Genomic DNA, 26,202 nt, shown 5'->3' with positions numbered 1-26,202 from the left:
AGGGAAAAACCTGTTTCTAACTGATTTAACCTCTTTTTGCCTCCTGCCTTGGACCAGTATCTTTTGTCTTTTATGTGTGATTGTTCTCTAAAGTTAAGCTACGTGGGCATTCCTTATCGAATTATACAGTATGTTGGATATATGGAAAGGCACATTTTGCCTATTTAATAAAATACAGCTTTTAAAAACATCTATGTTAGGGATTTATAGAATGCCAAATGTCATATGTCCAGGCACCAGTAGTAAAAAAAAATACAGTTTGCTGAAACATGTTAAACTGATTTTGTGAGCTTTGCCACTTTGGGGTTTTTAAGTTGAGCTATTTGTACATTTAGGCTCTAAATACAAATTTAAACAAATAACTTACATACCAAAATATTCACTGTGTTATAGTTGTGACATGAGAATAGTAATAATCATAGAATCATAGAATATCAGGGTTGGAAGGGACCTCAGGAGGTCATCTAGTCCAACCCCCTGCTCAAAGCAGGACCAATTCCCAGTTAAATCATCCCAGCCAGGGCTTTGTCAAGCCTGACCTTAAAAACTTCTAAGGAAGGAGATTCCACCACCTCCCTAGGTAACGCATTCCAGTGCTTCACCACCCTCCTAGTGAAAAAGTTTTTCCTAATATCCAACCTAAACCTCCCCCACTGCAACTTGAGACCATTACTCCTTGTCCTGTCCTCTTCTACCACTGAGAATAGTCTAGAACCATCCTCTCTGGAACCACCTCTCAACTATTTGGTTGAGTAATCAGTTACTCAACCAAATAGTCTTAATACCTATCCATCCTATATTAATGGTTTGTCATAGAAATAGTCTTACATGTATGCTATGTTTACAGGAAAAATAACAGTTAAGCCCCAGACCAGAAAAACACTTAAGCACATGCAGAATGCCTGCAGAAGATCTTCAGAATCCATTGGAAACAGTTTCTTGCACGATCAGAAATTCTAAGTAGAGCAAAGCAATCTAACGCATCAAATATAATAAGAAGTTTCTAGGAAAAGCTTTAAGGATGCCACCAACACGACTTTTATGGCAAGTGATAATATGGACACCACCTGGAAAGTGAAAAGAGAGCGACCTAGAGAAACATTACATCGACCAATAAAGAGAGAAGCCAGATCCATCAGCATGATACTCAGAAACCTGAACACACCAACACAAGACCAAAATAAATGGCAGAAACTGATGGGTGCCCTATGCGCCTGAGAGGAGGATAGAGAAGACAACTGATAGGTGCTTTGGGGAATGGGGCCATTGTCACACAGTGGAAATCCCAGGAAGCAACTTACTTAAATAAAAGGCAGAGATATACTTAGAACTTTTTGTTTGTTAAGAGCTGTACATTCTCACACCACCTTTGTGAAGTAATGATAGGTATTATCTGAATGTTGCAAAGGATGAAAGTGGGCTGTGGAAAAGTCAGGGTTAGACCTGAGGAATTCATGGCACCCAGTTGCTTTCTTAATCAACTAGACCATGCTGCTGCTTACCTACGAGCTTGAATACTCCTTTGTTTTTATAATCCAAATAAAAGTTGGAAGTAACTATTAGTCTGGATAGGGAAAGGTAAGATAGTGGGGGGTGGGTATTTTTGTTTTCCTCCTCATTAAGACAAAGCTGAATCCATTTTAGATCTAATATGGTCATTGTAAATCATACTTGCTGGTGAATGTTTTCCTCATTCATATTAGACTAACAAATGCTATATGGGATAACAGCGTATTAAACCGACTCTTCTGGACTGAAGCAAATTTGGAAAGGACAATGTTATTTCCTTTTGGAATGGCTTCTCTCCCCAAAAGTGTCTGAGTGGCCAGCATGCCATTCATTTAGTTTGATGAATAATTTTTTGGCAATGATGGCTGGAGGCTTGCTTGCTAGTAGCAGTGTTATCTATATGGCCTGGACACCAGCACTAAATAGGCAAGGATGATGATATAGTATCAAGAAAGATTAAGTACAATGTATAAAACAAGGAAAAACAGCGATTTGCATATTTACACCCTGATGAGCTTTGGTTAAGATAGAGTAAAGGGATCGTCCCATTTCTTCATACTAAGATTTTTATATTCCCTACTAAAATATTTTTCTTTGGCTTTATGATGTAGTGAACCAAAAGACTTTTTCCTTATAACAACAAGAGGTTCATATAGCAGTATAAGTAATAGATCTCCCATAAGTTATTGCAGACTTTATAAGAGGTTACATACTTAACTGTTAAATGAACTAGATAATCGCTTTAGCCTTAAATTAGCACAGTATGTTGTTAGGGAAAGCAATGCTGTACACCTAATTATCTTAGTGAAGGGTTTGTCATGTTTGTATGCCTCACATTTACATTCATGCCACACTACATTTAATTTATAAAGAGGTAGTTTAATTTACAATTTCTTGTGCTGCTTCCTGTCCCTCATTAGCTGAATCAAGGCTGAAATGTTCTGCAGTGAATGTGCATGGCTACCACCATCCTCAGCTCCAAACTACAGTGAAACTGAAATGATACAGGACAAGAGGGCAAATGTTGAGAACGGGAAAAATAGCAAAACAGAACAGCATGAAATGTCAAACCACATTTTTAGGGCGCTTTTTACTATATTTCCATAAATGCATGAGGGAATTAAGTTGCAAATACTTGAAACTGTTTACTTTCATTTTTGGCTTGATTTTCTAGCATTGAAAAAACCATGTCTAATGATCTTGAGCATTCTTAAAGAAAAAAATTATATTTTACATAATGGTTTGCATGTGTGAGTTCCCTCTGGCAGAAGCACTATAATTAGCCTGTCGTCTCTCAGAGAAGAGACTATCTGTCTTAAAAATGCAATAGCGAGTTTTGGCTGCTCGGGTTGAGAGCAGAACATTATGATTTTGTTAAAAGATAAACATTGTCCCTTTTCACTTATTCATCTTTCTCCTCTTCCTGCTTCTTTGGCTCAGAGCTAGGCTGGAGAAGTAAAGGACAGCTGAGCACAAACAGTTTTCTTCCTTCCTCATGCAGCAAACCATAGCGAAAGATCTTGGCTCCTTGACATCAATAACTTTGCCTCAACCCAACTTGGAACTGTTTGGGCAGCCTTTCAAAAAAAAAAAAAAAAAGGTACAATAAAAGGGGACCGAACTTCCTGTTTTAAGTCATAAAGTAGCAGATTCAGCTAAGTCCCGCTTTCCTTAGGGATTGTCCATATTCTGCCCTGGAGAGTCAGGGATGTGGAATATTACTTCCTTGCACAACTTTATTGTAGCTATTAAAAGACAATCAAGTAGAATAGGGAGGTGGCAGGCAGTGATGTGTGTTTCAGTCTTTTGCGGTCTTGTTACTAAAGGAGAGTAATTTTGGTAGAAATGCTCTGCTGCTTTTGGGCAGCCATGTGTGTCCCTGATCGGGGGAGGGGAAGAAAACTTAAACCACCACAGAGCCAGAAAAAAATAACTGGTTTGAGCTGGCACAGCTGCGCTGGGGTGTGTTAACTCTTGGTATTATTATGACTGAGGTTTGATTCCCAGCATTGACAATGAAATATGGAACCAATGATCACAATTGGTATCTTTCCAGGCCTAAATGACTATACCAGCAGGGATAGTAAGAAGGTGAGGCCTTCACTGGGGCAAAGAGTACAATTAAATTCAATTTTGAATATTGGCATATGTGCACCAGCCCATGAGGGCATATGGAAAAATGTTGGCAAAAGGCTAACTGCAATTGTAAGGATCTTAATCCGTCGCCAGTGGTCATGGACTATAGAACTTAAGGAAAGTGGTTGGTAGCTACTGTGACTTGTGCAGTTAAAATATATCACCTTAGTCTTATATTTTTCCATGTAGGCACCTACTGTTACTTTATCACCCTGCATGTTTACCTTCCTTTACATGTCACATCTTTTGTCCAGAATCCAGTAGGATTATTTTCTCTCTCCCTCCCCCTTTCCTAATGTTTCTTTTGCTAAAAAGGTAGAGACTTCCTCAATTATGGGTTCTGTAGTAAAGTTATAATTCTGTTTATTTTAATTCTGTATTTCAAGTGAGTGACGGTACAACATTAAATTAAAAAAGGAGAGCGGAGAAATATGGTAAAAATGAGTTCTCTGGGCACCCATCTCTGCTACTATAGGGCTGTGAACACCTAGAACAGAAAGCTAGCACCTGCAGAATAGTTCTAGCAGCAACACTTGAGTGATATTTTAAAGGCCAACTGCCTTCAGATAGTCATGGGAGATCTTCAAAATTGCAGAGTTTCCATTTCATTTGGAATTTAGCTCCCACTTAGTTGTGTCAGGAACCCAGTGACAGCAAGTAAATTTGGCAAAAGGTTCATTCATATATCAGTTGATTTTCCCATGGGTCCAAAACCCAAAATAGGATTAAATGTATCTTGTTCAAGTTTCATTTCCAAGCTTGCTCCTAGTCTAGTAATGGGCAACCCCAAAAGGTTCATCAGTTTGATCTGGATAAGCTCGCTATCACTGGAGCTTACCTGAAACTTTTGGATCTGCAGAATTGAACTGTGTATCCTTTGAGAACAAATTTTGGTATTTGTGATGGGATTTGCTTCTGACAGGGCAAAAATCCCCTGAGAATAGCCTTTCTCATAATATTTCAGCACTTTCACTCTTGCTCCCAGGCAGACCCACACAAAAATGAAAATTAATTGAAAAAAGTAACCACACCTTTTCCAAGTTCAGAAGAGTTTGGGTCAGAGGTGGGAGATTTACAAAATTTGGTAAGATTTGTGGGTCTTCCTTTTTCAAGTGAAAGTTCAAGAAGGGGGGACCAATAGTGCAACAAACGGAAATGCTAAAGGAGGTGTTGATCTGATAGGATTAGAAAGAAGCTGAGGAGTTGGGTGGACATACTTGTAGGGGCAATTTTTCTCTCCTTTTGTGAATGATTTTTGATGGGCTTTTTTGTTGCACTCTAAATGGAAGGGAGAGTTGGGAGGAATATTCTAGCACAAAAACACTCATGTGAGAGGCTGAACAGAATTTTACTGCAATAAAATTGAAACAGTTGAATGAATGGTAGCTTCTCCCATGGCAGGCCTCTCCTTTTGTTACAGAGCTCTTATGAACCTTTTTTACCCTGAAAACTCTATGGACTGAGCTGCTCTGATTGTCCAATAGTTTGCCCTATAAAGGGGGAAAGTACCCTGTCTGAAGGGCCCATTAATCTGCTTACATCTTCAGTCCCTTTCTTCTTACTTCCCTCAGTGTTAAATCCCACTGTGAATTCTCCTTCAGCTTTTGTGCTCACACCCACTCTTCTGCTTCCTAGAGTGGTGCAGCTGATCTGCTAGAGATGGGAGCCACAATGAACAGCTCCATTCAGTGGTCCAATTTGGAATTATACCTCCCATTTTAACTTCTGTGAATGAAACACTCCATTTACCATTGTTTTAAGGAAACTTCAAGGATATGACTATCACTGAATGCTGTATAAATTAACACCGATTCTGAAGATATGGCTTCATTCTTCCTCAGCTTCTACAACATATTGAAAAGGCATTGGCAGGAAACCAGTAATGAAACTGACCCATTATCCTGTTTGTTTTGGGGGGATATTTTTAATCAAATTTTCAACAACAACAAAATTCCTTGGAAATTGGGAAAACTTCATGCAGCTCTAATCTTGATAGTAAATGTGTGGAACATACATGAGAACTGGAAAGATAAAGGTTGCTTGCTAAAGATGGCCGCCATGTGAAAAATATATGTATTTTTTACCACAGCTCAAAGCATACTTAAATGATAGTATGTTCTTAACCTAAAATACCTAATGTTCATGCACCCAGGAAGGAATGCTTACTATGAAAGACTATTCAACTTGCAATTTTTAGAACATCTCCATGTTGTAAATGCATTCCGTCAGTGTTTGAATTTGAAGCCATGGTCCTCCCCCCATTTTCACAAGTAAATCAAAAGTAGCTCCATATCAGTTATGGGGTTACCCAGGTGTAAAACAAGAGTGAGTGAAGCCTTCTAATTATACAAAATTTTATTTCCATGTATTTAGTTGGAGCATCTGGCTTAGACAGTTTTTGTGTAGACAGTGGGAAAACAAACAAACCAAAACAAAAAAATGCTACTTTTACTAAGGAACATTTGGATTTATACTGAACTGTCTGAACCTTTTAGAAAGCCATGAATTAATTGTACATTACTTTAACAAATATTTTGCACAAAGCTGGTTACTACGCATACTCCTTTCATCTAGAAGATGATCACTTAAAGTAGTTTACTAATTTAGGCTATTGTAGCAATAAATTGTATCTGAATATCTAATTATTTTTGCTTATTGTAAATAATACGTCTTTTACTGGATATTTTATTTCAATTATTGGTTGACTTTGCAACTGATCTCTCTCTCTCTCTGACCTATAAAATCTGATGTGCTTTAACTGAGGGTCCTGTTAAGGAAATCATTATGTGGCACTTTGAAAAAAAAAATGAATAGGTGGCATATGATAAGGAATATTGATATAATTTGTTTATAGCGAATGTTACTTGACAAACCTGTTCTGAGCAAGTTGCATGGTATCTGGGAAACAAATTCTCAGAGCTGTATTGGGTAATGGACAATGGAGGCTTTCTCATCTGTTTGCCTGTTCAAATCCAGCCTAAGTCAATAGAGACAGAAGAGTGGCCTATGAGGAATGAGTTGGTTATCTCAGTCTAATGCTTTGCTGCAAAATATCCACAACACAAAACCAACACCCCATTTGGCACCCTGGTAGGTAGTTTCAGCAGAGAGGCCAAGGACTGAATCGGTAATGGAGACTGGAATACTTTCTCTTCCTTTCCCATTGAGACTGAGACACTTCACTGGGGCAGCATGGGGAAGTTTGTACTGATTGTTCTGTGGATAAAAAAAGGACTCAGTTCTTTGTCGGTCTGGCACCTCTTATGAGCACTAAATAAAATGGTGTGCTTGAGGAGCCACTTAAAACTGATTGCCCAGTGGGTGAAATTCACCCTGGGCAGACAGCCAGGAGAAGGGTTTGCACCACTTAAACCCTATTTGGAGGGGTGAATTTCACCCAGAGAGAATACCCTGGTATGTGACATCTTTGCCTTTTCAAAGAGCTCCATAAGAGTTAATTACACAGTGCTCATTGACTCATACCCATGAGGGCTGAAGACAAAGGAAAAGGGAAATGCTGCAGACAACCAAGTAACACTGATTCATGAAAAACAAATAGAAACTTGCTATAAAGAGCAGTTTGTGAATTAGTCTAGTTCCAGAGCAGGGAGAAGTCCTAATTTTTCACTGACTTCAGAAGCATTTACAAGGGCAATATTTTCAGGAATATGAACTGTTCTTGACCAGTTGCTGCAGTGGATTAGGCACAAACATGCTTTCCTTGGGCATCAGGTGTGTGTGTCTTTTTTTTCCCACTGTTTTTTCTCCTTAAGCAAAGGGCCCAATAAAAAAACTGCATTCTCCACTGACGTTTGGGTTCTAAGCCTGAACCTATGTATGGGGGGAGTGTGCAACTCCCTTGTCCTTTGGGGGGGCTCTCTGCTATGGAACCCCATCCCTGTAGCACAAGAAGGAGAAAACTAATGAGCCAACCTCAAGTGTTGCAGAGATCCCATCCTCAGAGCACAGGGAGAAGGAGAGGACTGGCTGCTTCTATGTGTCAGCAACCCTAGAAAAACTTGCACCCCAGCTACCAATACCCTCCCTGGCTGCTGGCTCTCCACGAGCAATGTGACCTGCTCCAGGTTGCAAAACTCACCAATTCCCCATCAGAAGTGCCCCTACTCCTCTGCTTCTAAACTGTGTCCAGTTCCCCCATGAGAAATATCTAGCTGCCCCCTCCAAAAATGTTCCTTTTATAATCATCCTGACCCTTTACTAGGTGGTTAAACTCTCCTCCATTCTCACTGCTGCTTTTTCTGCTGCCATAACCCTTCTGCTCCACATGATAAGCAATACGTCCAATTTTCCGCAGATCTAGCAATATGGGACTGCAGTAGAACTAGAACTGCCTGCAGGAGAGGATAAAGCAGGTGTTGTCAAGGACAGTGCTACTCAAAGTGGTGGTCCGCGGACGGGTGTCGGTCCGCAAGCCATCGGCTGCCGGTCTGCGCGCACATTGGGGAAAAAAATTGCAGGTCCCCCACATCAGATAGCTTGAGAAGCACTGGTCTAGGATCCAGTCACAGTGTGGCCCCACTCTTGGGTGGTGCCAGTAAGATCCAGGAACTACAGGAAAGGAGACCTGGAAGAAGTGGCAAGAGAATGTGGGAGAAGCAGGAGAAAGTGATGACTCACTGAGACACAATACAGATTTCAGAGTAGCAGCCGTGCTAGTCTGTATTCGCAAAAAGAAAAGGAGTACATGTGGCACCTTAGAGACTAACAAATTTATTTGAGCATAAGCTTTCGTGAGCTACAGCTCACTCCCATATTCTTGGAGGCCGGCCGGTCTTTTCTGTTCTCGTGGGTACCACTCAGGTATGATTGCAGTCCACCTATTGTCTGTGAGCCATGCTGTGTGGCCTGCCCATCGTATCTTATTATGTCTGCTTTCCACGACAATATCTTTCACACCGCTGAGTTCTCTGATCATTTTATTTGGGATGCGATCCAGAAGGGAGATTCCCAACATAGCTCGTTCCATTGCCCTTTCAGCTACTGACAGCCGCTGCTCTTCTTTCTTCGTCAGTGCACGTTTCACTGCCGTACAACAAGGCTGGCAGCAGTGTTGAATTAAAGATATTTGTGCATGTGGTCACCCATTTTTCCTTTTCAGCTGAATAAGAAAAGAAAAATATCCTGAGGAAAGATGAGTTAGAGAAGATTTCAGTTAAGTTGAGTGTTTTACATATTCTAGAAAATCAGTCTAGGGGGTGCAAACAGATACGAAATGATAGACCGGTGAAAAAGTACAACAAGATATAGAAGAAAAAGGTGAAAAGAAAAGGGAAAGAAGGCAGAATAAAATTCAAAGGAGATACTGTTTCAGAATTTCAAAGCCAACTTCGGGAATTTAACCACACAGTTCCCATTTGAGAGTAGCATGGCTCAAACCTCTAGTCTGCTATAAGAATCTCCAGCATAGTTTTAAATTTTATAGAAATGGTGCCAATTATTACATGGTAAAGTTTATACATTACTAAATATGTATGGCTTTAGAATTATTGCCTAGCCTGGAGGACACTAAGAGTACAATATTGCCTCAGGCTACAAATAGTTTCTCAGATTCTGCAGTATTGACTGAAGCAGAAGGCTTACGTCAATAAACTATTTTTACTTGAAGTATTTTTGGTGTTGATTAATTTTCTTTCCTCTGAGCCAAGACAATTGTATATTTTTGTGTAGTTATGGACATACAGACCCAAAATGGATATGCTATAGGCAGAATTTTCAAAAGCATTCAGCATCCACATTCAGGGCCAGATTTTCAGAAGAGCTCAGCTCCCATTTAGGCTCTAAAATAAGTGGTCGGATTTGCAGAAGAGTGCAGCACATTGGGTGCACTTTGGACACTGTGCTCTTGAAAATCTGGCCACGTGTATTACAAATGGGAGCTTTGGGTGCTGAGCAAATTTTGAAAATCTGGTTCTTATTTTGGTGCCTAAGTGGGAGCTGAGCTCTTTTGAAAATCTTGCCCCAGTTGTCGATATTGAGCACTTGAAAATAAAACTCTGTGCTCTTTTGAAGTTCTGGCTCTGTATCAAAGTATATTTTAATTGTATATGCAATATGCATTGGCCCTGATGACATGAAGTCTGGGTGTAACCATGGACTGCTCCCTACCCCAAAATATATGTGTTATGGAGGACCTCAGGTAGGCTTTCACATCTGACTTAGCACTATTTTGCTGGTAAAATAGGACTAGCCTTATTGAATTCCCTTAGGTCCTCCTCACTGCAGACTCAGTAATTCATACAGATTCTGCTCCATATCCATGAGGATTTTTTGTAGGGCTCTTGTTGAACACCAGCTGCGATTTTCAACATTCAAACCTTGACGTGATCTCCTGCAACAGTTAACCCATCTTCAGAGTAAGATGATTTTGACATTTTAGCCTCAGAAGGTCACGTTGGCCTCTCTTGACCCATCACCTGAATAGGTATGCAGTACATGAGCAAAATAGGAGGTTGAAAATGTCAGAATTGTCACAATACACAGACTGCACTAGTGCATTTTCCTACCTTTGGCAATGAAAATGTACTTGTTCCTCCACACTACATGGTAATGGAGGCTGCTGCTGAATGTCACTTACAGCAGTGTTGTCTGTGGATGTGTGCTACGAGGTGAGAACACTGATGAGTGGGGGTCTGTGACTTTCCACGTTCCATATGGAAAACATCTGTAGCTGGCAGTGTATCTCCCTGAAAAGCAATGTTCTGCTGTTTTAGCATTATGTAGGTCCAGTGTATCAACCTGACTTTGCAGAGATGTTGATTATCACCAGACTCCAGATCCAGGTCGTTTGCAGAAATGCCAAAATAATCTTTTCAGCAAGGCAGACGCTAACGTTTTATACTGCATTATGCAAAATGAATATAACAGCAAGTGGAAAAGTATATGGTAGTTAAAATGTTTCCAAAAATAAAACAAAAGAAACAATGTCTTACCCTTTATTGTGGCCCCTTAACTCCAGTCCTTGGAGAAGCTTGCTGATTGATGCCAGTGATGCAACCTGAAAATTAATGTCAATTACCCAAAACAAATGCATATAAGTAATGTTAAGGGTCTGATTTAAACCCACAAAAGCCAGGAAATCCAGAGCTACTGTAGGGCTGAAAGCCTGGACTTGACACTCCAGTCTTACCACAAGCCATTGTGCAGTGAAAAAAAGCAAGGGAAAAGGGAACTGCACCATCACAGGGAATAATGCAGTTTAAGCACCACACCCTTTCTTTGCCCCAAGCCTGGATCCACAAGGTCCCTGTATGCTTTACTGTGAAAGTAGAACGTTCAATGTGGCTCAAGAAATAGCTCTCCCCCCCTTTTTTTTAATTAAATAAACCTTACCTTTTGGGATTCAACTTAATTAAGTGTTCTTTATTGAGACCAAAATAAGTGACCATACTTACAATATTTGCTTACTGTTTTTGCTTACCCAAAAATCTGAAATGAAGTAATTGCTGTCAGTGTAATTAGTGTATGTGAAAGATACTTGCTGCAATAATCCCACATCCTAATGAGATCAACTTTGCACTCATGATAAATGAGCACACAAAGTAATCGAGCTGTTCCGGTGTCAGCATGCACACAAATCAAAATGTTCTTACATCAAAGAAGTACTTATTTTAAAAAAAATCTTTCCTACAGGATTTAAATATTTGTCAATATATGATTTTTAAAAATGAGTTGTGATATCACTACAAGCCCTTGATGGAGTTATGAGCGGGTAATCCATCTCTCCTCATTCATAAGCCTATATTTAAATGATTGAACAACGGCAGTCAGCCAGGGGAATCTCACAGCCCAGCCAGTTTGTTGCTAGACAAATACTAGTTGTAGATTTAAACGTATGGATTTTTGCTGTACTACTGTATACAAAGGAAATATAAAATGGCTAGTTTTCTTTAAGAGCATAATTTTGCCATGATGGATCAAACTACTGGGTCCATATAGTCCATTACCTTGTCCCTGAAATGACCAGTCCCAGACACTTCAAAAGAAGGTGCAGTAAAGTGATGACTAACATAGCAAATACTGTAAATTGGAGAGGGATGTTGAAGTGAATGGTGGATCATTAGCTCAGCAGAACAACTGAGATATTTTACAAAAATGATGGACAAATTAGAAATGGTAGAAAGACAGGTAGACACTTGGAAAGTTTATGGATGACTTCAACCAGACATCAGAGGGACTTGGATGGCGTTTCCCCCACATCTTCTCAGGCAACTTCACCAGTTTATGAATGGGGATGGTCCCTCATGAAGATAGAAGGAGCCTAGCCTTCCTCACATGAGAGCCCATCACCCTTCCTCCCTTTCATCCATGAGTGACTGACTGTCCTGGATTCTGAGAGGTGTAGTTATACCTAAGAAGTCCTCGGAGTCTTTTTTTTTTTTTTTTAAAGTCTTCCTCTTTGGATTGGGCACAACAAAGATTCTTTTGTATCTCTGTGTGGTTCTGTTGATGCTGCCTTGTGCAGCAAAGCCATCACACTTGCCCTTTGAGGATGGCTTGCAAACCGAGGGATAGTTGCAGGGGGCAGTCACTGTACCTCAGGGAGCATGGAGACTATAGCTGTGATCCACATCATGAGAGGTGGAAATGGGAAAATACTCCTTTTGCCCTCCCTGACTTGCACAACTGGAAAAGAGCAATCCAAAATCTGGTCCTTAACAAAATAGATGCAGGTGTTTCTTGAGCGTATCTTGGTACTAAGATCTTAATTGTATACTGGTAGGAGATGGTGAAAAGCATGGGACATTGTCACAAAGGCCCAGTCAGTGGATCAGTCAGTGTTTGTGGACAAGCTGATCATTTTTATTATTGAGGTGGTCTTCTCTTTCCATACATTTTACAGTATGCTAATTTATCTATGTTTTAGGCTTTTTTTATCCCATGATCCAGTGCTTAGTTTGAACAACTATATACTTTTCATTACTTTGACATGTAATACTCTCTAGTCTGGTGTGTGAACAGAAAAGATACTTGAGCAAGGCTCAATTAATTTGGGTGGTTGTTTAAGGTAGAGAGATTTTGTTATGGTTGTCAACGATCGGAAGCAAAGCTTGCAGAATAGATGAGCTGATGTCCCACTAGTGTTTAATTGTCAGCCTTCACCTTTTTAATTGGTATATTGTGTTGTATACACATAGGTAAAGTGCTGTGCATATAGCACATAAAAAGTAACCCTCAGCACTTAATCAGAAGTGCCCAGTATAATTGAAGATCAAATAATTCTAGTAGCGGCAGCCAGTACATCCCTCGGCCCGCACCACTTTCAGCAGCTTCCATTTGCCTGGATCAGTGAACCATGGCCACTGGGAGCCGCGATTGGCCGAACATGTGGACGCGGCAGGTAAACAAACCGGCCTGGCCGCCACTGGCTTTCCCTGCACAAGTGGCAGAACAAGTTGGGGAACCACTGGTGTAGAATAAGCCTGATTAGAGTTTAATTTAGAAATGGGCCTTAGCTGTAAAGGCTGCAGATATTTGGATGTGGTGTTCCAGTTCTGGCCTATTACAAAGCAGCGACAACGAAAATTCAGAACCGGATCCAAACTCTCCCAAAGTTCAGGCAGAGTCGGGTGTCATGTTTAAGTTTCAGTCCATCTCAAATTAAATTGTTAGAAATGTCACAAAGTAATGTATACTTCTGGTAAAAGATTAGTATTACAGGATAAATTACATCAGTGCTTAGTCCACAGCAATCGGTGGTATAGAAATACTTATGAAAGATAGATTTGGTTCCATTTTAGAAACTAATCCTGAAATCTTACTCAGGACCAAAATACCACAGTCTTTAGACTGGTAAAATTCCTTCCTGTTAATGTCAAAGGGAGTTTTTTTCTGAGTAAGGATTGCAGAATGTATGTTCCTCTGTTTTTAATCAGTCTAACTGCAGTCTATGCAAGTTTTGCCTGAGAGGGGTGAATAAAACCTGAGTAAAGGTGTTTAGGATTTGGCTCTTAATTCTTCTCCTCAGGGCAGAATTCATTCTGTATGATTTTTTTAATCTATTAAAATGTTGGTTGGCTTCCATTGGAGTTCAAATCCTAATATTACCAAATAATTATGTGTCAATGATTAAATGTAAAAACAGGCATGTAGTCTCCAAATGCACATTTCAGTCTGGGTGGCTGAAATAGCTCATAACATTCAATGCATGAAAATTGGGTGGAATTGAATAAATTAGTGGAATCACAAAAGGAAACCACTATAGGAAATAGTTTTACACGTGTAATCATTGAAATACTCTAGTGAATGTGTCAATCTGTACTAAATAAATATATTTGTTTATAGACATGCTCTGTATTAGCTTCCACTCTTTCACAGCACTTTGCCAAATAAAATCCCACTCGAAGTAGGATGTTCGCACCCGAGTAGGAGTTTCTTGGATAAATATTTTTTCTATATTTGAGACCAAAACCACTTCTACAAATTTCTGACTTTGATTGAAATAGTATATTTCTTTTGCTTTTTTTCTTCCCATCTCCTCCACTGGCAACCACTGATGCATTACCTTAACTCCTCTTACCTCCCACTGCTATGGTGAACAAGAACCCCACTGGAAACAGAGTGCATCAGTCAGTAATGAGTGCTGACCAGTAATAGAACTGGCCGCACCCAAATGCTTCTACCAGCAACGGCCTTGGAGCCTGAGAAAATTTCTCTGTTTGCAGAACAACTTTCTGCACTCTGCTATTGGACAGGGTCTTATTTTCCCAGCTGAAATGATTCATCGCATAAAAGAAAGAATACAAAATTACATATATTGAATTCACCATTCATAGAATACATTTCGGGGGAGGGGAGGGAGGAAGAAATATGGTGCAAGATGTCTGTGGATATTGTGTTTCAGTTTAACATTTAAAAAGGTGTTAATCAAATCCCAAGAAATGATTGAGTAAAGGTAAAGGCCTTTTATAAGCTATTGTTTTTCCTAAACCAGTTAATTTCTTTTCAAACAAAGTTCCATTCCTCTAATGCTGATTTCAACATCTGCCTCTGTAAATGTAATATTTTAGACTTAAGAACTGGTGGGAAGAAATAATCTAATAAAAATAATAATTATATAGGATGCTGTATTTTCAGTGCTGTGCAAACATTAGCTCTGTAATCAATCAGTCCTCAGAACTGGGGTTGGTGAATGGTAGTATTCCCATTTCAAAGACGGGGGGAATAGAAACAAAGAAGAGTTAAGTGGTTTGTCTGAGGCCACACAACAAGTAAGTGTCAGAGCTGGGATTGGAGCCCAGGACTTCCTGGCTTGTACTCCTGTGTTCAAGTCACGGGACCACACTGTCTCGCTACCAAGAAAATTGTTTTCAGTACGCAAGCAGGGATTGTGAGGCATAAAGACATCTAGAGAAACTAAACTATTTTCTGTGCTGGCCAAAGTAACAGCCTGAGCCCCTTCAGCAACTAAAATGAAACCTTGAAAGGCCAAAAGTATCTGTCCTTGAAGAGGAGTCCAGTCAGGCCATTTCATGTAGAATTAATCTGTGTCGCAAGTCCAAGGAGGTCCAAAAGTTTGCGGTACATTTTCACATGGGAGTTCTGTGACTAAATCTCTACACAGTGCTCTGAGTTATAAACGGTAGTTTTCAGACTCCAACCATACATTAAAGTTCTCCTCCCCAGGTGTCTCAAGACTTTAACCTTGTTCTTAGATCTAATAAACTTCCCACACATATGTTATGGTTGCAGTACAGTTAAATCCAACAAATTGAGAAATATCAAAAGAGGACCCTTCAGCATATCACTCTTTATCAACCCAGTTTGATATAAATAGGTAAAATTGTTAAGGGGCAAAATTCCGCCCCACACCCTTATGGATACAGAGTGTCCCTACTGCAGTTCTAACGTGTTGGATAGGCCAAGCTCTTGATAGCCCACTCAGGGGTGCATATCACTTTCATACCAGAGCCTGGGAGTGGACAACAGAGGATGGATCCCTCGATGATTGCCTATTCTGTTCATTCCCTCTGAAGCATGTGGCACAGGCCACTGTCAGAAGACCGGATACTGGGTTAGATGGACCATTGGTCTGACCCAGTATGGCCATTTCTTATGTTCTTATACAGTGGGGTGAAGCTCCATGTGGGGATCCTTGTGTGCTATTGTGGACAGAGATTTTGAGGCAGTGGGTGGGCCCGTTGGATCTGCTGCTGTACTGGTTTGGGTAGAGAAGTGGTGGTAAAGCAACTCACCAGCCACTCTGAATCCTGGGGGATTCCTAATACCTCACCCCTGAAGAAGACTATGCTGGGGAAAGTTTTTGGGCTACATGAAATAAGAGTCAGAGCAGGATTTTTTTTTTTCTTTTCAGTATACTAAGCAATGTCTCATTTTCTTTAACAATGCAAAAGAATTTCTCTTTCTCAGACAAATAAGTCTATTAAAGTTGGTGGCAATGATGGAAAGGACTTTGGAAAAGTAGGTCTGTTTTGCAATTTACTATGCTGCCAAATTTTGCTTTATAGTTCAATTTTTTCCTTCACTCTCCATTGTTTACAGTACCCTCTGAGAAACTTAAAATGATGTTTCTCTCCCTACCAGTCTTGTTCTTTTTCTTTTTGCAAACATTGATCCCCTACTCCCACACCCCAGTTTTTACTACAGCAGAAACCCATCATGCCTTTGCTTTAATTTCCTTCATTATGGGGATATCAGCACAGCCCTGAAAACAGCATTTGATCGTTACCTGCTGTGTTCCTAGCTGGTAAAATTAGCTGAATGACAGTACACAAGCCAAAGTCAACTGTTTTGCCTGTGCAACATCAATGGGTAACTGAGACCAGAATTTGGTCCTTGTTTTTCATAGGTCCTATATATGAACAGAGACTGTTATTGGGGATTTTTTGTTATTCTCAGCAGCAGCCTTTGTGTAAACAAGTAGCCCTGGTGTAAATAAGAATCTGGCCAAACCCTTTATTTTCTGCCACACGATTGTTTGTCTCTACTTTAAAAATAAAATAAAATAAAATGCTTTTTATAATTGTTGTTCTCAGCAACAGAAAACAAGGTTTTTTTTAAGTTACTTTGAATTTGGAGTGTAGGCTGTTTTCTTTAACAGACTTGGGTAGGGTACACATGCATCTAGATACAGCAGCCCTGTTCTGTGTGATTATTAAAAAGTTGATACCATTGGCAGTAGACAGTAAGCGGAATCCTAGAACTGACTTCAGTGAAAAGCTTTTTGTTACAGATTGTTGAAGGGTGGTTTTTCGAGGCTGCACTTTTATCAGTGTTTGCTTGTGGTTGTCTTACTAAAATGTGCTGGTGTTTTCGGTCCAATTCCTAGCGGGCAAATGTCCACATCACAGAAACCACTGTTGTGACGCTTATTAGCAGTCTCAACAGTCAAGGAAAAAATAGGCACAAATCATGAAGTTTTTGCCTACCCCTAGATGTGACTAGGACTAGGTTGAAGCATATATGTGGGTCACTTCTGATGAGCTCACTATTTTGTGGATCGATACTACACTTTCCAGCACTGTCGATCCAATGCTAACATAAATTAAATCAGTAAGGATGCATGAATGCAGCAGAGAGCAGAATTTGGATGGCTCAGCATTGCCACACATGGATACATATGTGGTATTTATTGTTCATTTTTTGTATAATGCCAACAGTATATACTAGGCACTTATATAAATAATACACACACATACTTGGAATAATAATAAACATCTGTGCTTTGACTGCTGATTTAACATGGGGTAGTTGAAGTAGAGCTTTAATTGCTATTGTCCTATATTAAAGAGGAATACAGTATTATACTTTTGTATCTATATGTATTGTTCGTAAGGATAGTTCATATCCACATAGGTTAAGTTGGACCTAAACAGAAGCAGCTAATTCTAAATGGCACATGGATTTTCTTTTCTCTACAATGCTGTTTATACTTAGCCCCTTAAGTTAATTTTTATTATAATCTCTAAATAACCTGACACTTCTTTGTATGTGGTTTGATGAAGCAGGCTGGAGAAATTAGAAGAGTAACCTTTTAATCACTGGTTTTTTTAATGTAGACATTTCTATGTTCAAAGAGTTATGAATCTGTCCAAAATGACTTGTTTGATATTTGGGGACTTATGAAGTTTCAAAGTTAGCATTCCACAAATAAAATGGAAAGAAGAAATGGGGGGAAAGAGCATATTTAAAATTAGGGTATCTTTGTGTTTTATGGGTTCCAGGTTATTTGGAATGGAATGAAAGTTAATGATACATCCTTTTTTCCATCCTGCCAGCCAGTATCTGATCCAAGAATGTCTCTTACTTAGAGGACAGGGCTCCCTCCACTGTTCTCAAATAGAGGCGTCCACTGTCTAGCTATAATCCTCCCTGTTTTTCACAGTAAAACTGCAGCAGGAGAAATATTTAATGAAAAAGTTTTCCACACAAATCCCATATCAGAGACAAATTAACCTCATGTGGCTTAATTTACATGTATGCAAATATCAGAGGTTAGAGCAAAATTATTAAAAGGACGAAAGGCCCATGGTATGTCACAAACAAGATATGGAGCCTATTTGTATTTATGCTTGCTAATGAAGTTCAGCCCAGGCTTTCGCTTTGATTTTGGTGTCTGTCTGCCATTCGCTTTATGCTTTGTAATCAAATCAGTTGCCCCCACACATACACAAGGACAACAAGAAAGCAAGCCTTCTAGTTTTGAAAAAGCTATTGCCCAACTTGGATAGAAAGGGCCCTTAATTCAGAGATATACAATTTTTCAGTGACACAATGCACCAGGTTCTCTGCAGGTATAAATTGGTGCATCTCCACTGAAGTGAATGGAACTGCAGCGTTACACCAGTCGAGAATTTGGTCCAGTATACTTTAGCACTTGGGATGTACACTGGGGGTGTGCTACTCATAAATGTTTCAGTTTTTACCCAGTGAAAGATTTAACCCAAGCCAACCAATTCAAAAATCATGGCACATCTGTTTCTTTCTCAGCCCAGTATGTCTCTCTCGCATCATGTTACAGCAGTGAAATAATTCATGCAATAATAGAAGTTAACTAGAGCTGGGTCTGTCCAGCAGTGTTAGGATTCTGATCTGAAGTTCTTACAAATTCAGGAGTATTCAAATTCTTGGGTTTGGTTCAGGCTCTCCTCTGTGACTCACTGCTTCAGTATGTCTGTGTTGAAAAACCCAGTGATGCCCATTCAATAAAGTGACATTGCGATGGCCGTTGGATGTACGGTAAGTTGTGTTCCATTCTGAATGACCCTGGGCCCTTATTATGGGATGGGAGTGGTGTTCTTCCCTTTATTTCTTTGCACATCTCTCGCTAATGTGAATAAGAAAAACATGCGTAGGGCAAAAAGACTAGAGGCCCTTTTTGTAGCATTCAAGAAGTCATTTGGTGAATACCTGTTTCTCGGGCTTGGTTTCTAAATCTGCATCAGAATTGTGTGCAGCTTCCATTTTCTAGCTAGACAAACAGTTCTGCCCCCTCTCATCCAAACAAAGGGAAAGGAATGGAGTTGCTGCACATGACTGAGAGAGAGCACAACAGTGATCTTTTCTTTCTCCTCCTGACAACACACAAAGTTAACGCCAGTGATTTCATACTGTTTATAAAAACTCAATTTGCTAGATGACTTACATTTATGGAGTAACAGTAGGAGTTCTAGAGAAGGACATTTTTGTTATCAACAAGTATAAATCTGCTTAAATAAGTTAAGGGTTGTAACTGTTCCTGATAGATTGATGATGTGACTCTTTTAAAAGAAAGAAAGATACACATAGGGAGGATACATGAGGTTATAGTGTGGTATAAAGGTTTCATTGGCATGAGTTTGGGTTTGCCATGTTACTTAGAAGTAGGAAGCCAGGGACTGGCTCTACAAGTCATCTCAAACAAGTGAAGAAAAAGATCTTCGTTTACACCAAGACCGCTGTATGCTGCCAGAGTGATATAAGGTAGCCTTGGTGTACATAAGAATCTGGCCAAACCCTTTATTTTATGCCACACCATAGTTGGTCTCCTGTTTTAAAAAAAAGAAAATGTTTTTAGAATTGTAATAAAGAATTGGAAAACACCTGTTGACATTGTTTTTCATCTATCTTGGCCTGGAGAGCCATGGCTTTCAATACTGTGAATCCAACTGTCATAGACCTTAGAGATTAAAATGTATTAGTCAGAATATTTCATACCTGTAAAATAGCTTTCCTATGCATAACAGTGTTTAGATCTGATGATATATCAGAACTAGGTAGAAGTGCTCTTTTCCTCTGGAACCTGGTGATTCAAGCTCCCTGCTGCTATAAAGGACCCATTCCGAAAACATTCCCTTTAGAATGAGGTTGAGGTACAGCCCATGTTTAGGTAAATTACTGTGAGACCACTGCAGATGAGTGTCACTCCTTTATAAATAAGTTATTCAATAAAATGTGCATAGATGAAAATCACTTTGGCAGGCACTGGAAGAGAGAAGTGTTTTGTTTTCACTCTCTCTGAACTCCAGAACAGCTGAAGGAATTTTGTTCAGACTTTCCGAAAAACTTCAGCTTCAGGCAGAGATTAAAGAATGGAAAATTTCAGCCTAAGGAGGCATGAGTGAAAACGGAGTTAAGTAGGAAACTTATTTGCAGCTCTAGCTCTAGCAGACACTAACTATAATATATTGCTAACTATAATCTAGTGGAGTGTCCTGCTTTGTGAAGATGATGTCCTCCCTGCTCTGAAACTTGCTTCTAAAATGACCTCTTCAGGGGTATAGGGAACCATATAACGTTGCCGATGTTGGAAAACTTTAAGCTTGATTATTTCCCAGGTGATCAAAGCCAAGCCTGAGTCTGCCTTTCAGCCAAAAATCCTTTCCCCAACAGGACAGAATATAACCATGTATCTTTAATGTGAATCCAACATTAGTCTCAGGTTCATTTATGTCAATGTAAACTCCACAGTAGCCCTAAATATTATATTTACGTGTTAAAGGTTGTCACTGTGGTTATAAACTCTGTAAAATACTGAGATGGAGGAGCTAAAGCGTTATTTTTGCATGGACTTCAAAATGCCAGCCATAATGGTTTGGGCAAGCCGTAGATCCAAACTCCCTGGGAGTTTATGCTTGTGGTTGTGGGAATATATTGTATCCTTTTATTAAAGTTATTGTCTGGCCTATTTTTGTATAGTTCATGTTTGGGTAGTGGGTTTTTGATAGTCTTTTGTTTTGTGGTGGTATTGTCTTGTCAGATGCCTGGCTGTGTATCCTCTTGACTAATGTTCTTCTCTTTTATTTTAATACTGTTCAATCTATATATTGTAGTACGACTTGTATGATAGAGGGTGCTATGGTAAATAGCTGGTATGTTTTCTTTTTGCATATTCAGTTGTCTGAAAACGTCTTTTTATAGAAATTGATTGGTGTTTTTAAGTCTGTTCACTTAAAATTCAATATACATATAATTTACATCAAAAAGTTACTTGAGACTAACCCCTGTGCTCATTTAACACCATTATTCAATATCCAGTTCCAAAGAGGGAAAATTGATTACGCTCATATTAGTTAGGAAATAAATTCGGAGTTTATATATAAACACCCAGAGAAACACAAAGGTGGTAATGGATAGGTACAACTAAAGAGACATCTATTTACAATGATAGACCCCATATTTAGGTTTTGTGAACTGAGATTAGAATCTGTCCCAAGTTTTCCAAACTAAGAAAAATAAAAATGTTTCTACCATTTTTAAAAAACTTCAGTGGAGAAAAAAGTTCTGTATGGAGATAAATATATTCCTCAACAGTGTCTGCTCATACTCCTCACACACATTGGAGCGTTATGCTTGTTATGCATAATTATCCGCTATGTCATTTTAGCCTTTCTTGTGAGGCAGCTGATAATAACCATTGCCAGAGATCGGATGTTGCACTAGATGGGCTGATCATACATGACAGTTCCTATGTGGCTCTACATAAGAGGCAGAAAGTGAACCTGACTAAGAACTAGAGTATAAGCAGAGTGAAACAGACTAATCTGTTTTCATTTTTCAAGCTGAGTGACAAACAGAAAGTAAACCGACAGTATACGTGGGGAAAGTCATTTAAAATTCTTTCATTTGAATATGTTGTTAGTATCACAAAGAAATATTTTTCAACAATATGCATTTTAACTTGACAATATCCCCTTAAAACTGTGGTGTCCAGTTTTTGTGTAAAGGAGGCACAACTTCCTGCATTAATTCAGGAGGAGATGTTTAAAGTATATGGAGTATATATTAGTAAGATATAGCACTGTATCTTATTAAAATTCTCTTTCTCAACTACTGTTTAACCCTCCCATTTCTTTATCAGTGGAAAGACTTGATCCTAGGCTACACTTTATGGGAGATCAAAGTTTTCTGTACTGCACAGAACTCCTTTAAGTTTAATTTGGTTTTGGGAGGATATACTAGTGCCTGTTTATATAGCTTTTGGTCCAGACTATAAATTAAATCTGGAAAAGCTGTAATGAGTCAGTAATTTATAGACTATTAAGATTTTTAGGTTAGAAGTGATTCTTGAGCGATGTGAATAGAGAACACATGGTTATAAAGGACAAGCAGATTCAGCATAATAGTATATTTTTTGTCCCCACATATTTTGTAGGCAATTAACAAAATAATGTCATCTTTTTGCATATCTGTTGCTCTCTTGAAATAGAATCACTAACCACTTGTTAACCACACTGATTTTTTAATAGACAGAGTGGTTGCTCATTGCTTCCCGACCAGAAATGTTCAGATTAAGCACACTATTAGACTGCAGCCAGAATAGTCTACAAAACAGGAAGAAAGCCTTGCCTTGCTCTGCCTCCTTCCCTTGTTTGTGTTGATGTGATAATTCATTACAGATTTTCTCTTTCTTTGACAGAGTGCCTACTGCAGAAATGGGATGACTTTTCTAGCCTGCTAATATGGATGTGGCTGCACTGACAGGAAAGACAGTGTTATATTAAGGTGATTTTCTTTTCCCCTCCATGGAAGAAAAAAAATACAAGCTCTAATGTGTCTGTGTACCAGTGAGTGGGCTGGTTTGTTGTGACTATCTACTGGCTGACTCCGTCTCTTTTTCCAGCCCCCTCAATCGTTATTCTTGTTTACTAGCTGGAATGTTAAGCTAATTAATGGCAGGATGTTTGGGATACTGTGTAGGTGGACAAGAATGCAGATCACACAATTTTGAAATTTGCAATGGGCTTACTGCTGTCAGCCCCCATATCTAAAGTGCAGTGTCATTTTTTATTTTTGTCTGTATGTTTTAATAGATGTGTTGTTTTGTAAAGCAGGTTTGAGGCAAAAAGAGGCCAAGGATTTGGATGATTATTTATGCTTTCCTTGTTTTTTCAAAAGTAAAACTGCATTGTTTTGCATTTAATTCCTCTCAAATCAATTTCTTAAAAAATGCTAAAAGAATAATACCCTGTCTAGCCAAACAAGGGATTTTTCAGTGAGGATGATGCATAGGAGGGGAGATGAGCTAAGTTCAGATAAGAAGGCTTTTCAGATAGGAAAACTTCAGGTAAATGACTTCAGGTCTTCTTGTTTCAGTTAAATATTAATATTTTTAGAGTCCCAAGAAGCATCTATACTGAAATCTGTAAATTCTTAATATTGAAATCTTTTTTCTTATCCTCTTCTCTCCCCTGAAGTCAGTGGGAGTCTTTCTACTGACTTTATTTGATCATTGGATCTGGCCTTTTGGCCCCAGTTCACAAGGTACTTAAATGTGTGTAACTTCAAGCATATTGTTCTGTTGACTTCAATGGGACTACTCAAGTACTTAAAGGTACAGCCCTGCTTAAGTGCTCTGCTGTGTGGACCTGATCCTGTTGATGTTAATGGGAGAAAATCCAGGCCCTTATTTATTTTTAATTTCTGTTGCTCCGCTTTGTTTTTTTCTTTTTGTTTGTTTTGGGGTTTTGTTTTGTTTCTTCAAACTCTGGCTCTCCCTTTACCCCTTTTCCCTTCTCTGTGCTTCCAGTCTTTGATATCCTCACAAGCCCATTCATTTCTTCCCATGGAAAGTATACACATCTAGAAGTAACCAAGGTCATGCTTGAGGAGACCAAAAGGCTTAGGCTGAGATTCTGCGTCTGAATCTGCAGCTGTGCCCCTATGGCATCCCATTGGGACAGAAGTCAGTGCTAGTGTATCCCAAAGCAGAGTCAGGGCCTTAAAGACTAAAGTAAACCTTTAAGAAAGACAGAACGCTCAGGAGACCTAGGAGATCAACTGTCTGCATTACTTCTATATAGTGTAAGCAGTCTCCTCCTTTGTGCTCAGTATGTGAGGTTTACCTGCCACTCTTCTGATACAGTCTTATACTTTATAAATGGTTTCATTGGGCAGTACCTGGACCCACTCGTGAAAAAAAATTAAACTAAAAACATGTGTCTCTTCCTTGTGATCAAAAAATTGTGAAGCATTGTAAATGTAATCACAGTGCATCCAATATTCCTGCTATCCATAAACTGCCTCCTTTTTTACCTGCTGCATGCCAGTCCTTCTGGAATTAATCTGTATGTAAAGGACTAAAAATAATGTGTACAATACAGTATATTAAAAAAGAAAAAAGTTTTCTGATGTTCCATCTGTGCTTGTTGAAATGTATGATTAAACTTTTCTTTTTATCATCGTTCTTATTTTTCTTGGCGTCCCTAATCATGGAAAATTATATGCTTGCTGTAAACATCCAGACTTTTTAAAAGGACACCAGCATTTATTGTATTTGGTTTCGATCTTCAGGCATATAGACAGAAGAAACCATTTCAGGCGCTGGGTTCTGGAATCCAAATTCCTTCCTTAGCTGTCTCTCTCCCACATTTTACATTTTAAAATATGCATAAGAAGGAAAAATACTGGCGCTTAGTTTTTACTGGTCTACGTAAAGTCCCAGAGAATGAAGACTCAACATACATTTCTCTCAGAAATATGACAGATCATGTTTTTGTTGGTCTGCTGTATGTTTGTCTATCTTGAACAGTTTGACAGGCAATTATTTATAAAATCTGGGTTTTCCCAGTAAACCCATATAATAACCTTTCACTTCTCTCCAGAAGCCAGCGAGCTGAATTTAGAATAAAACAAGGTAGGTTATGTCTCCCTATCTTGGACTAGGCTAGATAGTCACATAATTGGGGAATATTCATTTTTTATTTTTTTTTCTTGTCGCTACACAGTCCTTTCTCTGATTCCTTCCCTAACATAAATGAGGGCAACGTGAGTGAGTGTCACTGATGCAGTTTTCTGTAACAGCACCCGAATATATGCAACCTGGAAAAAAGATGAGCATTAAAACAAAAATTAAGAAGGTAACTTATGGTATGATTTTGAATCACTTACGAAAATTACTAACGTAGGATCAACTTAAATGCCATATATTAACAGCTTTGTTTTACGTCCTTTTAATTGGTAAATAATGTTGATTCTCATTACAGATTTTTTAATATTAGAATCAGTATTTGTAGGTCACTTGTCATGGTATAAATTACCTGAACGAGGGGGAGACAGTGGGTGAAAGCCTGTCTATGGGAGTTTTGCCATTGACTTCCTGGGGCCAGGATTATACCCAGTGTATCTAATGAGTAGAGAACAGGGCTGAGAGTAAGGAAACAATGGGTTTACTCATAGCTCTGTTTCTGACTTGCAGTGTGCCTGAGTCACCTAATCTTTCCGTACCTCAGTCTACCTACCTGTAAAACAGGAAAAGTTATGAACATATTTGTAAATCAGTTTGAAATCTTTAGCTGGAAAAAGCTATTTAAATGCAAAGTGCATTTCTAATTAGAGATCATCTGGTCTCCACATACAGTATGAATTGTCACTTGTCACTCTTCTTTCTGTAGCTCCCACTGAAGTCAGTGTGAGCTGATGGATGATGCGCCGAACTTCTCAGGAGATGCTTAGCACTTTGCAGGATTGGACACAAGTAATGCCTTTCAAATTCAGTACCACTGATCAAACGACGATCACTCTGCAAACAATTATTTTCCAGCACTCTTTGAATTTAAATAGGACCTTACTGTTGTATTGACATTCTGCCATCAGTCATGTGCAGATCTCATAAAATATTTTATAACTTCCTGTCTAGCTCACACAGAATGTTTCATAAACACTTCTACAAATAAAGAATAAATAGAGAATGACATATGTCATGGGTCTACCCCCTAGCTGAAGCCTATTCTATTACAGTTGCATAAGTGAATCTTCTTGTTTTGGAGTCCAAGGTTTAGGCTTTTTTATACCCCTACTGTACATCTGTACTGAACAGCAATACAGCTAATGAAACGTGGTGGCATGCATTAAATCCTGGGCTTTATTCAAAGGGCACCAAGCCAGCATTAAGCAATGAAACCATCCCCGAAGGACTTGAATGTAAATTTGATGGTTTAAATGAGGCCAGATGCCACTATATATATATTTTAAAAACTGAGTCTTCTAATACATCTCTTTATTTATTGTGCTCAAGACAATGACATTGTTTTAAAGAAAATGCCATCCACTGTGGAGGAACAAGAATAAGATACTTTAACTTTTTCATAAATAATTGAAATG

At 39.0% G+C, this 26,202-nt stretch overlaps 1 protein-coding gene across 2 annotated transcripts in view; it reads left to right on the top strand.

The window, feature by feature from the left end:
- Nucleotides 1-24,249, top strand: part of SUPT3H (SPT3 homolog, SAGA and STAGA complex component) — a 470,398-nt gene extending 446,149 nt beyond the window's left edge. Inside the window, exon 10 of one of the 2 annotated variants that reach the window (XM_073335778.1) lies at nucleotides 22,520-24,249. In XM_073335778.1, coding sequence (XP_073191879.1) covers nucleotides 22,520-22,561 — 42 coding nt within the window. In that variant the 3' untranslated portion in view covers nucleotides 22,562-24,249. The remainder of the gene's footprint in view (nucleotides 1-22,519) is intronic. The other variant, XM_073335781.1, reaches the window with a different exon arrangement.
- The last annotated feature ends 1,953 nt before the right edge of the window (nucleotides 24,250-26,202 follow it).

The sequence above is a fragment of the Lepidochelys kempii genome, chromosome 3 (assembly GCF_965140265.1).
Source record: "Lepidochelys kempii isolate rLepKem1 chromosome 3, rLepKem1.hap2, whole genome shotgun sequence".
NCBI classification, from domain to species: Eukaryota; Metazoa; Chordata; order Testudines; family Cheloniidae; genus Lepidochelys; species Lepidochelys kempii.
Note: the sequence above shows the minus strand (reverse complement) of the source record. Positions and strands in the feature narration are given on the sequence as shown.